The sequence below is a fragment of the Eufriesea mexicana genome, unplaced genomic scaffold (assembly GCF_001483705.2).
Source record: "Eufriesea mexicana isolate 0111107269 unplaced genomic scaffold, ASM148370v2 scaffold33, whole genome shotgun sequence".
NCBI lineage: Eukaryota > Metazoa > Arthropoda > Insecta > Hymenoptera > Apidae > Eufriesea > Eufriesea mexicana.
In genome coordinates, this window is record NW_016908206.1 from 383,288 (window position 1) to 399,568 (window position 16,281).

A 16,281-nucleotide genomic window follows, 5' to 3' on the forward strand; every position below is an offset into this window, starting at 1 on the left:
ACCGCGTTTTCACTATTTATTAGTGATTCACGAGTCAATTAATTTAAACGACGTATGTTCAGACGTATTTGCTTAATATTACGATACTCAGTGAAGTACGTACACGTGATTTTGAGTATAGCAGAATTTTAGACCGTGTCGATAACGAAAATATTAAATTATTAAATATTATTAAATACATTCGTGTCTATAAAATGGTAATTTATATTTTCTCTTCGAAATTCTATTATATCTTTAAATAATAAATTTCGACCCATTTGGGATATTATTTAGAGAAGTCATCTTGATATAATAAAATAATTACAATTTAGAATTTTCTAAAGAATTTTTTTAAATTAATATTCGAACAATCCTACCATTTTCTGTCATATATTTTAAAAACGTTGTTTATTAAATTTCTAGTATAAAAAAATGCAAATAAAATAAAATAACAATGTTCTTTAAATTATTCTGTAATACCCACAAATTTTATATTAATAAAACGCTAAAATAATTTTTATCTTTCAACTATTTTTATTCTGCCCAGAATCATTATTTTCTAAACTTACAAAATTTGAAACGAAGATGATTGCAAGTGGATTATTACATAGTCGTACGCAATCCAAGAATCGAAACTTTGAGACACATCCAGATAAGCTACTAGAACCACGCGTTACGTGAATACGTCCGCGTCTGACCTATAACGCCGCGTACCACTTGCACTACTTGCACTACTTGCACTAGAATCAGGCTTCCGCCCTCGAAGGCAGTAACTCCTGTCACTCGTGAAAGATTTGATGAAAATTCGCGCAGAGACTTCCGACTTCTATCGTGTCGTGAAATAATAATAACTGGTAGCTAGTAGGAATGTAGAAACGAATTACGTGACAACCATACGCGATTAAACGGTTCAATCACAGCGATCGATCAACGATAATCCTGAGGAAAATCCACTCGCGATCCTCTCGACATTTAACGTCAGACAATATACCGGAAATTCGATAAGAGAACAACTCGTTTATACAACTGACGCGTTTCCGTTTATTTTTCCATTTTCACCGAATCAATTGGAAAACAAATTAAATTATGTTTGTTCTCGCTGGTGTAAACAAATTACGATGCTGTTTTCACGATGCTCGATTACTGCTTGAATATTTTTATAATTAATACCTGTCAAGCTTTGACAGCTTGATTAGTAAGCTTTGCAATTGATTAGTTCCGTATTCTAATTATTATCTAATTTTAATTATATTGATATTCCTTTTGATTATTATAGTAGTTTATAGCAAAATTTGGGTTATTCGTGGAACATTAAAAATTAAATATTGAAATAAATTTATGTGTAATAAAATTTTTAAATTTGTTTGAATGGTTTGATGAAATATTAATTTTAATCGAGTTTGGTAATTAATTATAGCAAATGTTGAGTTCAGGTATAACGTTCTTTATATAAAAGGCCAGGGTTTACTATGTGAATTTTGAAAATTTTCCTAATTAACGCTTATTAAATTATAGGACTTGCACGTGAAGGTAATTAGTTTCATATTTTCATAGTTAACCGGTTTTAATATTATCGGTTTATCCTCTGATTCTAGAAGTAGATAATTTGTATTAAAATTCATATTATTTAAATCGTTTTAAAAATGAAATGTTGCAACAAGTTTGATCTACTTTTAGATACTTCTACGTCATTTAGAGAAATATTAATTTTAATTAAGCTTATTGAGTCACTATTTTACTTAAATTACTCTATTTATACTTGACTTCGTTAATTAGCATATTTTATCAGTATATTATTTCATTCTAGTAGGAAGAAAATTAGAATAAAATTCACATCGCTCGTACCACGTTAAAAATAAAATATTACAACCTTGATCTGTTTTTAAATAATTTCGAGGAATTTAATGAAATAATTACTTGTTATAATTACCTAATTTTTATTCTGTAGGTTTAGTTATTTAATTAGGTTATTTAATTTTTATCCTCTAACTCTGGTAATAGAAAACTTATATCAAAATTTGCATTATCCGTGTCACATTAAAAATAAAATATTGTAGGATACCGAAAGAAATCGCGAATCGGCTATTGCCAACAAAAACAAATTGTAAACCGATCGATATCTTCTATATGCAAATCGAAAAGTTATTCTATATAACAAAATTAAGTTGCGTGACTCCTCTACGGAGAGGTGAAGCGTAGATTAAGGAAAGCATAACAGCAGGGTCCTTGACGACCAAAACAGAGTCCTTAGAAATCAATTGTGACCGGCACGAGCGTAAGTCGCTTAGTGTTGGAAAGAGAGTTAAATTAGAGTGCGTCTTCGTGTGTTTTCGTTTCGTTATCTTGGTGTTCTTTTCCTAAGTTAACCCTCTGCACTCGAGAGGCGCCTCTCAGTCTCCGTTTAATCAGATTCTAAAAATGGATGTTTATTAATATATTAAATTTACAATTACCCAACGATGCGTGGAATGTCGAAGTAAAATAATTCTACGTCTTAATTTTCATACGATTTCTTATTTACCGTTTTAGAAATTTTGTCGACTTTATGGCAGAAAGTCTTCGAATTACTATTTTCCCGTAACGAAAATATCGCCGAGTGCAAAGGGTTCAATTAGTTTTATGAGTTTTGAGTTTGTGTTATTCTGTTCTTGTTGTTTTGTCAATTTTCGGTGTCTCAAGACCAGTTCCGCCATCCTACAATATTGTGACATCCTTTGGCCATCCTTTGGCCTCTTTCCACGCGCTTTAAATCATTCAAATGTCAATTTTCATTACACTTATCGAATTATTATTTTATTTTGGTAAGGTTATTCATACTTGTTAAGTTTATAGAAGGCAATGTTGTTTATTCACAGACTAAGATTCACTGTAGGATTTTTATTGGATTAACTTTACGCACAAGTTGGGCAAGAACTCGTGATTCATGCTACCATATTGATACATCGTTTGAACGATTTCTCCGCACTCATTAAGACAGTTGCAATGAGAAACAATGTCTAGATTACAATGTAGCAGAAACTGTTCGATACTCGATCACGTGTTCGATAAAGTTGCTATTATCGAACGTGCAATGCATCACCAATCAGCTGTTTACATCAGAGAATCTTTCACAATGTGGATGATACTGTAAACGATACGTAGGAATTTAGTCCTAGAATTTCAAATGTCAAATTAATAAAAAGATATATTTATAATTTATATCTCGTTGAGCAGGCTTTGTAAATTATAGTTACAGTTTGTATTTTCATCAATATTAGAATTAAAAAATTAGTGAAAGTGAGTAGCTTAAAAATTTTTATTTTTGCAGTTTTCGAAAGAACACAGATTCCTGCACCAATTAATTTTGCTATTTTGCTTTTAATTATTTATAATTTCGATATACGTGTTATTATTTATATTTATATTATATTATTTTTCGATATACATATTATTATTTATTATTTATAATTTCAATATACATATATTCGTTTATTTCTGACATACAAATAGTATTATTTATTTATTTTATTTCATTCATTTTCATTATATCAATTTTACTAATCCTACAATATTTGGTAAAATGAAGGGTACATGGAAGTATACATGGAAGTATACATGAAAAAAATTCTGAAAAATTGATTATATCTGTATTAGAAGAAAAATCGAGTGACCAAAGTGATATCATTTAATAAAGAATTTTTAACAAAATTTTGAGCTTGGTAGGTTTAGTAATAATGAATATATTTATATATACTACAAATCGATTGTAGTAGTGGCTAATCAGTAATAAAAAGGTAATGCAATTATTAATTACATATATATTATATTATATATAATTAATATATTTATATATATTACAAATCGATTTGTCCTAGTCACTCATCGGTAATAAAAAGGTAATGCAATTATTAATTACATATATTTCCTGTCTTCGTTTAAGGCTAATAGAAAATATAAGACTGTCTTCAAAAATATTACACTACGGTTTAATTAATATACTTATACGCATTACAGTATCATTTGTCGACAATTTCCTCTCGAGGAAAGCTAAACAACCTGAAACAAACCATAAAACTTGCTACTTCCTTCCTTACAACCACCACGAAACACACGTCGTTCGCTGAACACCCAGTTTCCAAGCACGTAAGCTAGACTTGCTCCTGATGGGGCCAGTTTGACAACCGAAACCGTTCCGTTATGCGGGTTGTATCGCTGCAGTAATCAGCCAATATAACACAATTGCCACACACGGTTGTACCATCCTCAAACGATCCCCTTCATCCTGCACGCGACTCGTCCTTATCAGTTACGCTCTATCTAGCTCCCGGACAGGGGGTCACGCGCGACTCGTGACTCGAAAATTGGGAAAAAAGAGAGGAAAAGAACGAATCCGTGGACTTTCACTGTCCAACGTCCACTTCCTGTCCCGTTGACGAATTACTATCGATTCTCATTCCCTGCACGCGCGACCAACGGACACCGGCACACAGAGCAGCCTAGCCCAGGCCTGGCGTCAGCAACGGTACAACATACGGGATTACCATGAGAAATCTGACATTTCTATATCGCGTACACATTGAACACCCACGCGTTACTTAACTCGTTACGTTGATGCACGTCAGATCTTAAGCAACAGAGCACAATTAAAGATACACGCAACGAGCCTCCGCGAGGATTCTCCGTGCATCAGCCTTCGACACCAGTCCCTATTCTACTCAGACTTCGGCCAGTTCGACCGTCTCCTTATTAGACTCGAACGTCCACGCACGAGACATTGTGCATAGGTCTTAGGCCACCTGTGTTTATTGGCTACTGTAATTTCGAAATTTATACACATTTTTGACAGCACTTTTTTGACATGTCACACAGACGAATTTCTGGCTAACCTATGGGTTCAGAATTTCCTTCCTTTTTTGATATGTAATCGTTATGTGACGATGAGTAGAAAACGGTGAGGGAATGGAAAAATGTCAAACGAGGCGGTTGATAAGTTATTCCACGACTTTCTCAAAATAGCTGGCGTTGGTGGGATGTTCGAAGGAGGTCATAGGAATTGTCGATTTATTTTTTAAAGTCTTTTAGACAATTATTTGCTATGGAGGAAATTATTTTCTAGGATGTTCTAGTTCAAACAGGTGGTTTTCGATTCATTCATGAAGGGATCAAATATATTTTCCTGACAAGTGATTTAGGACATTTTTCTACAGTCTTTCGTAGGTCAATAATTAAAAGGATGATCTAATTGTTAAATATACGTAAAGAATATTGTCCCTGATATATTTTTAATACTATTTCCGTGGAATTTAAAATAATTTATTTCTTATAATTTCTAATCTTTTGTTTGTTATAATTTTAATAATCCAAGGCTCGGAAGTTAACATTCTTTTATAGAGTCACCCTAACGTTTTATCGATGCAGCTTCTAACCACTCCTTCTAGGAGCAGACACGTGTAATTTGAAGATCGATCGGTAGATATCAAAGCGCACATGACACGTATTTCAGACGCAAGAATTATACTCTACCTGTAAATCAACCCTACACCTTGCAATTTTCTTAATAGCTACACTTCTATAGCGACTCTCAGAAATTTCTGACCACCGCGTGGCATTATTCTAGCGTTCAGATGGATTTTCGAAAGCGAAGATCCTATCTGACGAACATAGTACGTAATACTGTCCAATATTTTGAGACAGGTTCTATATTACCTTAGGAAAATTAAATTAATCAAAACTACTATAGCGCTACAGTTTAGTTACAGACTTTTAACAATCGATTAATTCTTGATCACGCGAATAATTAAACTCGACAGTTTTCCAAGACAAAATAAAAATTTTCAAACTATACCGATGTAAAAATATTGTCTCTGTTAAATTTTCAAGAGTACTCTAATCGCAGAGGGTTGAACCTCGGTCTCCTTACTCTGACAACGGTACTTAACACGTTAATTTAACTCAAGAGAGGAAAAAATAATTTTACAGGGACGAATTTTTTCAGAGCTTGAGAAATTCTCAACCTGACCTAATAGAAAATTCAACGTAAATTGCCTCGTCAGTTTATCCACTGCCTCGAGACTAGTCTCAGCTTCGGACTGACAACGGAACCCCTAGTGGATGGCGTGGAAGGGTAGCAAGAGCGAAAGAAGGAAGTCACCCTTACCTGATGGACCTAACTCTGCCCATGTTCGATTCGGCACGGTGCACGACGGAACCCTGACGATACTTCTCCCTCTTGCTCAGTCCCTCTATTCTCGTAAACGGTCACTGTTCTAGCAAACGTGTCCACAGACCTGGCTCGGCTGAGTTAAGACCGGCGAAGACGTGAACGAACCGAGACAACGAGGATCGAAAACACTTTGTTGAGAGGTGATGCACCAGTCGTGCTGTGTGCACGACATCGAACCACGCGACGGTCCGGCGGATACTGAGCTCTCAGGGCCCGCGATAGCCTCTTCACACGGACGAGTGAAAGCGAGAGGTGCCGCGAGAGGCACCAGCGAAGACCGACGAGTCACGAGCCTGAACAGGAAAGAGGAAGACGGAGGATCGTGCGGTTGAGCGAGAAAGCGTGTTACCTCAGTCACGTGAAAAGAAGGAAAACCTTACGAGCAGCCAGGTGGAGTAGAAGAGAAGGAGCCAGGAGGACAGAGAGGCCTGTGGAAGCGCGAGGACGATGGTCCTCCGGTTACGTACATGCAACGAGGAGGACTGATTGAAGCGAGCAAGAAAGCACGACGCTGCAATTACGCTCCGAGAGGGAAGAACGTACAGGGACTCGGGTGGAGGACGAGGGAAAGAAGAAGTCAGAAAAGACGAGGAGAAGAAACAGGAGGTCGAGCTGGTGCACGAGGAGGAGGAGAAGGATCGACCACGTTGGTGGTTGTTAGAACGCTGCTCTTCTCTTACGTGCAACTCGATAGACCGATTTAAGCGAGAGAGAAAGCACCACGTTGCCAGTCATGTGATAAACGGGAGGCACTTATAGGGAAGCCGTGGGTCTACGAGGGATAGAGCTAGCAGAGTCGAACAAGGACGAGCAGACGCACCGGGGAACCTCTCGTCACGTGCCAAGAAGAAAACCGAGTCGAACCGTACAAGTTGCAACGACGGGGAGTGGAACGACAGCGAAAGCACCACGCGGAAGGAACCTATTGATACGCGTTGGGTTCACCCGCTTTTCAGGCGGATTCAATCTCCACGTTGCCTCTCTCACGCTTGCTGACCGCTCTGTTCCGTGGTTTCTCTCTTCGTAATGCTTCCAAACGCGATAGCGTTAGAGTTTCCTCATTTTTCTTTTTGTTTCGCCAGTTTTATTCCGCCGGTGGCTGCGTTTATGGTAGGCTTGTCTAGCCGGACATGTCTCCTCGGGTAGCCAAGGAAGCTTTTGAGTCCCGCGGGTCTTGGAAACTTATCCGGATGCTGGACTGGTCGGAAAATTGCAGCGATCGGAATTTTTCTAGTCTCTGTTATTTACCATTGGTCCCTTCTTTCTTCTTCTTTCGACGATACTGTCCGCTCTGCGAAGACTGGACCTAGAATGACCACAGAGAGCGCTGCGATCGCTGAGGAACGAAGATACGAAGTAAGTAACGAAAGATCGTTCTTCTTAATCCGATATCGGGATTACTGATGAAGTTACCTCGACATTTGCAACCTCTACTTTCGCGAAAGACATTCTATCCAAGCCTGGCATGGAATTTATCTAGTCTTCTAATTCACGAATCAGAGCTCCACGCGATAGATACACCGTGATCTAGTTGGCCTGGTCCGATGATGCTTTATATTTTTCCTATTTTTCTTTTTCCCGCCAGCTTTATGACGCTTACTTTGCTATCAGATTTCGATAGAGCCACGGTTTAACCGTGTCTGTGAAACTTCGGAATGAAATTCCCGCGTGACTGTATGTATGAATGGTTTTGGCTCGATTGTTACGTGACGGGAAGTGGCTGTAGAAAAATTGCTCGAACGAGGAATCGACTGGATTCGATTTTTCGTGGAATCAATTTGTAGAGAGGGTTATTGAAAAGCGTGCTTCGGCATTGCTGTGTTCCCTGCCACTGGATAGAACCAGTCCCCACACTGGGAACCTCCGAGAACTCGTTGCTGAAGCATTTAACAGTTTTATTTGTAATCAAGTAGTCTGGGGAAGAGATGAAATAGTTATTGATTTAAAGGACTTCCTCTTTTTAATATAACATGTCTCGATGGATTTTATGTCTATTTTTACTGCGTATTTTGTGTCTCAGGTTTGCCTAATTCCTATCACTGTGATAACGAGTCTACCTTGTCAGGAGTTTTCACGCGAAGGTGTACGAAAATTATCATACGAGTGGATTATTATATTATATTTAACATGTTTTGACACGAATAAATATGAATTTAAAAAATATAAATTTAAAAAATTTTCCCAATTTCATCGCGAACAGCATAGGTGTATTTAAGCTTTTAAATTTTTTAATTTGTAAAAGTTGATGGTGTTAGAAGCACTTTTTTAATTTTGAAGTCAAAATTGTTAAAGAAAGGTATAACAGAAAATTTTGTAAATGTATTTTGATATTAATGCTGATGGATTAAGAGAAGAAAATGGAGCTAGAAATTTCTAACGAGAATTACGGTAATGAAAACGAGATTTTTATGGAGAAAGTGAAAATATTATTGTTCAAAAATTTCACCATCGTTATGAATTATAAATTAATCATACGGGTAACATGAAAGAAGAATCGATAAATATTCAACGATAAGAAAGTAATAAAAAATAATAAGGAATAATAAAAATTCTTTTACTTTTCATCGAAATTGAGATACGCGTAATGAAAAAGGTATTTGTCTGTAATCCATTCGAAGCACGTGAGTTCGCTAAAAAAACCTCGAGCGTTTATGTATGACACATAATGCTTCAATTAAAGGAGGAATAGTAAAAGCAACACGGAAAATCGAGAAGAAAGGAAACGATGTTCGAGTGTCGAGGGAAAAAATCTGGTATAATGCGATGATATTAATTCGCGGAATTAATACTCGATTACAAAGGAAATGAATATCAAACAGACCATTGAAACATCCATCAAATGGAGAATTTAAATTCAACCTTGTTCAAAAATATTGAACAAACATGCAGATTACATAGCGACAGTTAATAGCAATGTCAACATTTATTCTATCTTCCTTTCACTATCTATAAATAAAATAATTTTCATATCGAGTATAATCTTGAATATCAAGTATAACATTAAATATATTTTGTTTTATTATTTTCTTTAATTGATATATCCCTTTATTTATTTAATATCAACGTTAATATTGAGTATATTATTGACTATATTAATATTGAGCATGACTGATATTAATTTTCATATCAAGTGTAATTTTGGATATCAATTATAACATTAAATACATTTTATTTTATTATTTTTTTAATTGATATATCCTTTTATTTATTTAATATCAACGTTAATATTGAGTATATTATTGACTATATTAATATTGAGCATGACTGATATTAATTTTCATATCAAGTATAATTTTGGATATCAATTATAACATTAAGTATATTTTATTTTATTATTTTGTTTAATTAATATATCCTTTTATTTATTTAATATTAACGTTAATATTAAGTATATTATTGAGTATATTAATACTGTGCATGACTGATATTAATCTTAGTTCAGTGTATCAATATTAAGCGTAATATCGAGCATATTAATTAATTATTATTAATTTCATTATTATTAATTAGTACTGTGCTTGGTAAAAGGATATTTAATAAAATAACGATTTTTTTTTAATTTTACAATTTTTTAAAACATACAGGGTATCCCTGAGAAGTATATACAAGAGAGCATCAGGTGACTCCCTTTAAAAAAATATATAAGGAGTATAGCTGTATATTTTTCATATCTTTTTACGAAGTACTACCTGGTAATCAGACATACACTTCTGTGACACTCTGTATAGTTACTACTAACAAAATTAACGATGATTTTTATTCAAGTAGAAATATAATTCTACACAATTATTTTTCTTCATTATACCACTATGATTATTGTCAACTATGTATAATACAGGGTGATCCAAGAAAATGCATATACACTTTAATACCTTCTTCTTCCTAATTTATTTTTTCTTTTCTAGGTACGACCCATTTAAAATAATGACCGATTTTAGACTAGACTTTGAAAAACGTAAATATATTTTAAAGTGCTACCAACATAATCTGTAATCCATCTAGATATATACTGCTTTTATAATCTCGCAAAGTGTATGTATATTTAGCTACTTATTACAGTGCGTGACAAAGTAATAGTACATTTATCATCTGCGTTTACCATTGTTTTTTGAAACTAATGCAACGTATTCATACCTTACATATGTTTTCATATAATCTGCCTGATCGTCAATAATACACAGGAATATTAACAACAATTCACACTTGTTCCTACAAATTTAAAAAATTCTCTAGCAATGGAAAGTCTTCCTACTTAGCATCATATTAGGCTTACGAAATAAATGAATAAAAAATATCGATACTATCTATCTACTTCCTTATTATCTATGAAAATATTCCAAGGATAAGAACTTTTTCAAATATCTTCATCAACTGCTTCGAATAGTACTATCCTTTCCCTGAAGAATCAGATTTCATCCATAATCGGACGATTTTCTTTCTCCCCAGGTAAGTTACTTAACACCATTCGAGACAACGATTTTTTCCGAACACGGTCCCTGTGAGTTTGTTGTATAGCAATCGTATATTTATTATAAAATTATAAATTACACAGGTCTTATATCGTATTTGTTCGCTCTCACGCTTCTTATAACAAACTGAACTTCCTTATAACATATTGACTGTAGCGTCCTACGGTATCGAATCTCTTCGATTTCCAAGAACGCTTATCACGCGCCAAATTAATATTGCGTGACTAGTTGTGATAATAAGGATCCAGAATGTGTGTGGTCAAAAGAGAGTGTTTATTTACAGAAAAGCGTAGAATAGTTATAATGTAGACGTTAACGGAGTACCGTTTCGAACACGCGTTTGTATGTGTAATTTAGATGTTTGAAGGATCGGTGCCGAAGACGAACTGACTTCTCGATTTTGCTCTATGTCCTGTCTCGTCGTGTTCGGTCCGGTGTTTTCTCTAGTTCAGTTCTGATTGGGTAAAATAGATGTTGGTGGTGGAAAGGTAAAGAGTTTTAATTGGACAGAGGGTGTGACATAAGGACCTTTGGCTAAGGAGTAGGAAACTGTCAAGGAGCCGATTTCTGATGGTCAATGACGTGATTTATAAGTGCCGTCCGTCCGTCGCTTGTTGGGTCTGTCACAAGTGGGTCCCATCTGTCGCGTCTGGTTTCTAGTAAAATTCCTAATTTTGCTTTACCTTTATAAGCTTAATCCGCTAGAACGGCGTTGAGGCACATCGAACCTCTGGAATTGCAGTCGCATTATAAAATATAAAATAAATCGTTAGGTCTGGCAAAAGTGCAAGCCCTAGAATCAAATTATGTTATAAACTCGCTCTCCGGGACGGAACATTGACTCTGATCCATAGCAACTGCACAACACCACGCATTCTAGATCTTCCACTCGCACTTCTAAAAATATACGTATCTACATTCGTGCCATTACTCGACCTCACATATTTGCATTCGCACTAATAAAACCAAATCCACGGTCCCCAGGAGCGACTACTCAGAATAACTGATAAATGCTCATTATTATTACCGAGCAATCGGTTTCGAATGGGTCCTCGTAGCTTCGGAAATGAATTGCATACACGGTGTGCAATCGGTCTCGAATGGGTTAAGGAACGCCGAAAATCACAGAGCGTTAAAAATGAGAAGATTTTGTCGCGTACTGTACATCGTGGACGAGTCGCTTTTCTTTTCCGCCGATTTGATCGCAACCGCGAAGAGCAAGAAGCGTTCACTACGAGTTACGTTATCGAGCCTCGAGTTCGTCACGTGAGTGCTAGAACCGATGGATGATGCCTACCTGCGCGCCTCTCTCGACTCACCTCTTCGCCCATTGTTTCTCGCATTTTTTCATCCTTGCCAAACGCGTAATGGGAGAGGGAGGATCACGAGGATCGAAGAAGAGATCGACGCACAGGCGCCGATGCATTCGGGAAGGAGGCACGGAGAAACGGGGGAACACGAAAATTCCTAGAAACGACGAACGATGGAATCCTCGGCGATCAGAATAGAGTGTCGTAATTGTCATGTGATCGGACGAAAGGATCGTCGAACGATGTATCTTGCACCGTTCACTGTTCCCCATTTTTCCCGCGCGCTACGCGCTGCTTAACTTTCTGCTCGTGAGAAGACCTGCATCGGGGAAAAATTTAATAAAGAGAAATTGCTGGTAATTTCGTTGCTCCCCGGGTCGTGTGTAAATTCGAGAAGAAGAAATGTCTGCTCGATGAAGCGAAATTTCGGTTCTAACAGTGGGAAAGGGATCGATCGTGAGGTTCCTGGTATTCTTGAAAATATCTGCCTCATATGACCCCAAAATTAATATCGATTTTTTGCTTTCGTTCGTAATTCGTAATTTAACCCTTTGCGCTCGATTTTTGCGATTTTTTCGCTAAAGAAGAGTAGGAATTAGAAGATTTTCTGCTATAAAGGTGACGATATTTTTTTTACCAGTAAATAAATAATAATTAACACGTAGAATTATTTAATTTCGATACCTCGCATACCGTTACATTATCTTAAATTTTATATACTAATTAACACCGATCTTCGAAATTTTATCAAATGGCTACTGAAGGATGCCTCTCGAGTGCACAGGGTTAATTGTAATATTATTATATTATTATATATGGATATATACTTCAAATAAGTAGTTCTAGTGTTAATAAGGGGTGTGTATAGGTAAACCTAAATAACAATAAAGAAGAAAATATATAAAATCATTTTGCATTGTATAATAGAACAATTTTGATTTTAATATTGGAGAATAGTAATAAATTGTTAGTTAAAAATATTTTGATGGAATTAAATCCTCTTTTACTGTGAGAGTTATGAAAATGAAACGAAAATCGAGACTCTTAATTATCCTATTCACATTAGAACTTGAAACACGAGTTAATTAAACAATTCTCTAATTACCATAGATAATTTAAATATAATAAAAATTAGTATACCTACTCTATGCGAAAATTTGAAAATTCTCTGTAGACATGACCTCGAATAATTACGATTAACAGTATTACGTTATAATAAATAATCTCATTATAGTCTCAGCTACCATGTGAGTCGTAATATTGAGAACAAATTGTAAAACGAACGGAAATTTCACTTTCATACTTTCTACATAAATTCTAACCGCGTTATATCCACGTATAACGATACTTATGCGAAAAATAACCGTCTCGTTACTTTGTGGAATTTTTATAAAAATATCCGAATATATTTTTATTATCGAAAGTACATTGGAGAAGCATAATCTGCAATCATAAAGATGTTTTGATAAATTACGAGGGTAACGGAAAGGAGGTCGAGTAAAGGTAAAGTAGGGCACATGAATTCTTACTTGCGACGCCCAACTCTGATTGTTTCGATGTCGAAGTCATGCTGTGACCTTGACCCTTGACTATAAATCGACATCCTGCTTGCAATTACACTTTCATCCGCGAAGAAACTTCGACTTCGTAGATCTAGCATCCTTTTATTGCTGTAGATCAGGAACATTTCCGATGATCAATCAGCAATGGATCACCCGATGATTTCCACTCCGTGCAGAATCGATTATGAACGTATGTGATGAAGAAATATTTCGAATTACCATTCCATATGTTGTTTCATTGAATAAAATTGTGCGATATAACAATTTTTATACGAAAATAAATAATAAAAATCCATGAAACGAGATTTTGAGTTCCAATGAGCAATCAGCAATGAATCCCCTGATGATTTCCATTGAACACGGAATAAATTATGAACTCATGACACGAAGAAATATTTCGAAATATTATTCCATACGTTGTTTCATTGAATACAATTGTATGGTATAGCAATTCTTATATGAAAGTAAAGAATAAAATTTCTTTAAACGAAATTTTAAGTTCCAATGAGCAATCAGCAATGAATCCCCTGATGATTTCCATTGAACACGGAATAAATTATGAACTCATAAGAAATATTTCGAAATATTATTCCATACGTTGTTTCATTGAATAAAATTGTATGGTATAGCAATTTTGATATGAAAGTAAAGAATAAAATTTCGTAGAACGAGATTTCGAGTTTCAGATTGAAATTTGAAAATTTTCGTATTCCAAAGCAGAAGATCTGAGTGTCCAATGGTGAAATTAGTGCCACAGAATACAGTTTTCAATTTATATTGTACAATTTAATTCTTATATTCTATATTAATTTTTCTATTCTTTAATTCTTTAATTTAAATATTACAAAATTTTCGCCTCGATCAAGGACACCGTCTTCAAATTCATTTTCAAAATTTGCATTAAGCCTTTACTTTTTAGAAGCAGACGATCAATTCGTTTCGTATACACACGAGAGAATAAAATGAATCAAACCTCTTTTCCATATGAAAAGCTAGAGTCCTCTTTATTTAAAGAACAAGAAGGACGAGCGAGGAGGATGAGCAAGAAGATGAAGAAGAAGGATAAGGATTGACATTGAATAAACAACGAAGATCTTAATGTCTAAGGTTGGAGAAAAATGAGAAAGAAAGGCAGAGAGTAGAAGCAATCGGGATTCTAAAACCAAGGTGACTGTTCGCCTCAGGGTAAATACCACTTCCTGCATTCAGAGCTTTGAACTCGTGATACTCGAACCGACAGACTGCACTTTGGGTTCATATTTCCGTACGTGACTTTTACTTCCGTATTGTACTTCACTTTTCGAAGAACTCGTACTCCGTTTACCGTAACCATGTGAATAGTCATGCTACATTAAGATCGAGGTAGTAACATTAATGCTTCGTGACACAAAATGCTAAGTAGTCTATGCAAGTTACAGGGCTGACACTTTGGCTATTAATGGCGGATTAAAATACCGAATCGAGGAAGATTCGACGAAAGAATTACGTGTTAGAAAAACAGATTAATATTCATTGAATAATTTCAAAAAATACGACGAATTCGAATATTATATATCAAGTACAGCAAGTTGAAGATGGTTAAATGGAACAAATTTAAGGTGCAATTTTTACAATACTATATATTTTTACAGTACCATTACTTTTCGTTATTTCTGAGCTTATTTTCAAATTTTGGTAATCAATTATAATTTTTTAAAAGGGTAAATAATTATAGTATGGTCATTGTTAGATATTTGTACATCGTCAATTGGCGACGGTTAATGACGAACCAAATTTCTTGAGGAACGTTGTGTTTATAGTGGACTGTATTTTATGTAGTTGTTCCGGATAACTCTTCTGAACTCTTCGAATGTTATTGACTGACTGACTGGTACTGACCTAACTAACTCGTGCGATGCACGATCTTTCGGAGCCCATGGTTTCCAAAGGGAAATCGGTTTTCCCATTGGTGGTTGACAGGACCGAGGGTGGGCCCTCGGTCCGCGAATCAGATGCCCCCAAAGAAGGGAGGACCGTCTTCCGCGACCAGGTCTGCCGGTGGAGGAAGCCTCTCCCTCAAAGGGGGTTGCTGGTGGGTCACCCGCACATTCGTGACCCTTCCTGAAGGACCCGTTACTTTATGGCTCCGAAAGTCGCGACATCGCACATGGCCTGGTCCCTTTCTTTGCAGGCCTATTGTCAGCCAAATCCTAAGTGCTGTTGCCTGCTTTCTAACATTAATGGCTAAAGAAAGCCTCGTGTCCGGTGACCCGAGGGAAATAAAGAATTGTTTGAAAATGCATTGAAAATGAAGATAGAAAGGACACGGAACTTGAACTAAAACAGCAATTAGAATCTGGCTACCAGAAGACCCTAACGGTCTTCTGGGTCTATTCTAAACAAAGGGCCGAATGAAATACCGGCACGACATTCCAAGGCTTAACAATATTGATAAGCTCGAGATACTCTTATCTAATTTTTAAGATAAGAACGAACCTCCTAATATACCACCTCGAAATATGCTTAATCCGATTAATTTCCCATCAAATTTAGTTATTTCAAATCGAATAAATCATTAATTTAAAAGCCTCGTGTTTGTACTATATATACACAAAGGAATTCAATATATATTCAAAAAATCCAGAATTTCGCCACGAGGATATAAATAAATAATTATTAATCCTTGCAGAAGGACAGAAAAACTTGCGATAATGGTTAACATAGATTTCGAATATGTATGTGTTGATATAATAAAAGAGCGATGTCTGTAAGAAAGGGAT

The 16,281-nt window shown here is 35.6% G+C and overlaps 1 protein-coding gene across 1 annotated transcript in view; it reads right to left on the bottom strand.

The window, feature by feature from the left end:
* The window catches only part of LOC108553059 (uncharacterized), a 74,552-nt gene extending 68,194 nt beyond the window's left edge, over positions 1–6,358 (bottom strand). The window contains exon 1 of the mRNA XM_017907815.1: positions 6,116–6,358. Within this exon, the coding sequence (XP_017763304.1) occupies positions 6,116–6,138 (23 nt within the window). The 5' untranslated portion in view covers positions 6,139–6,358. The remainder of the gene's footprint in view (positions 1–6,115) is intronic.
* Between the last annotated feature and the right edge of the window lie 9,923 nt (positions 6,359–16,281).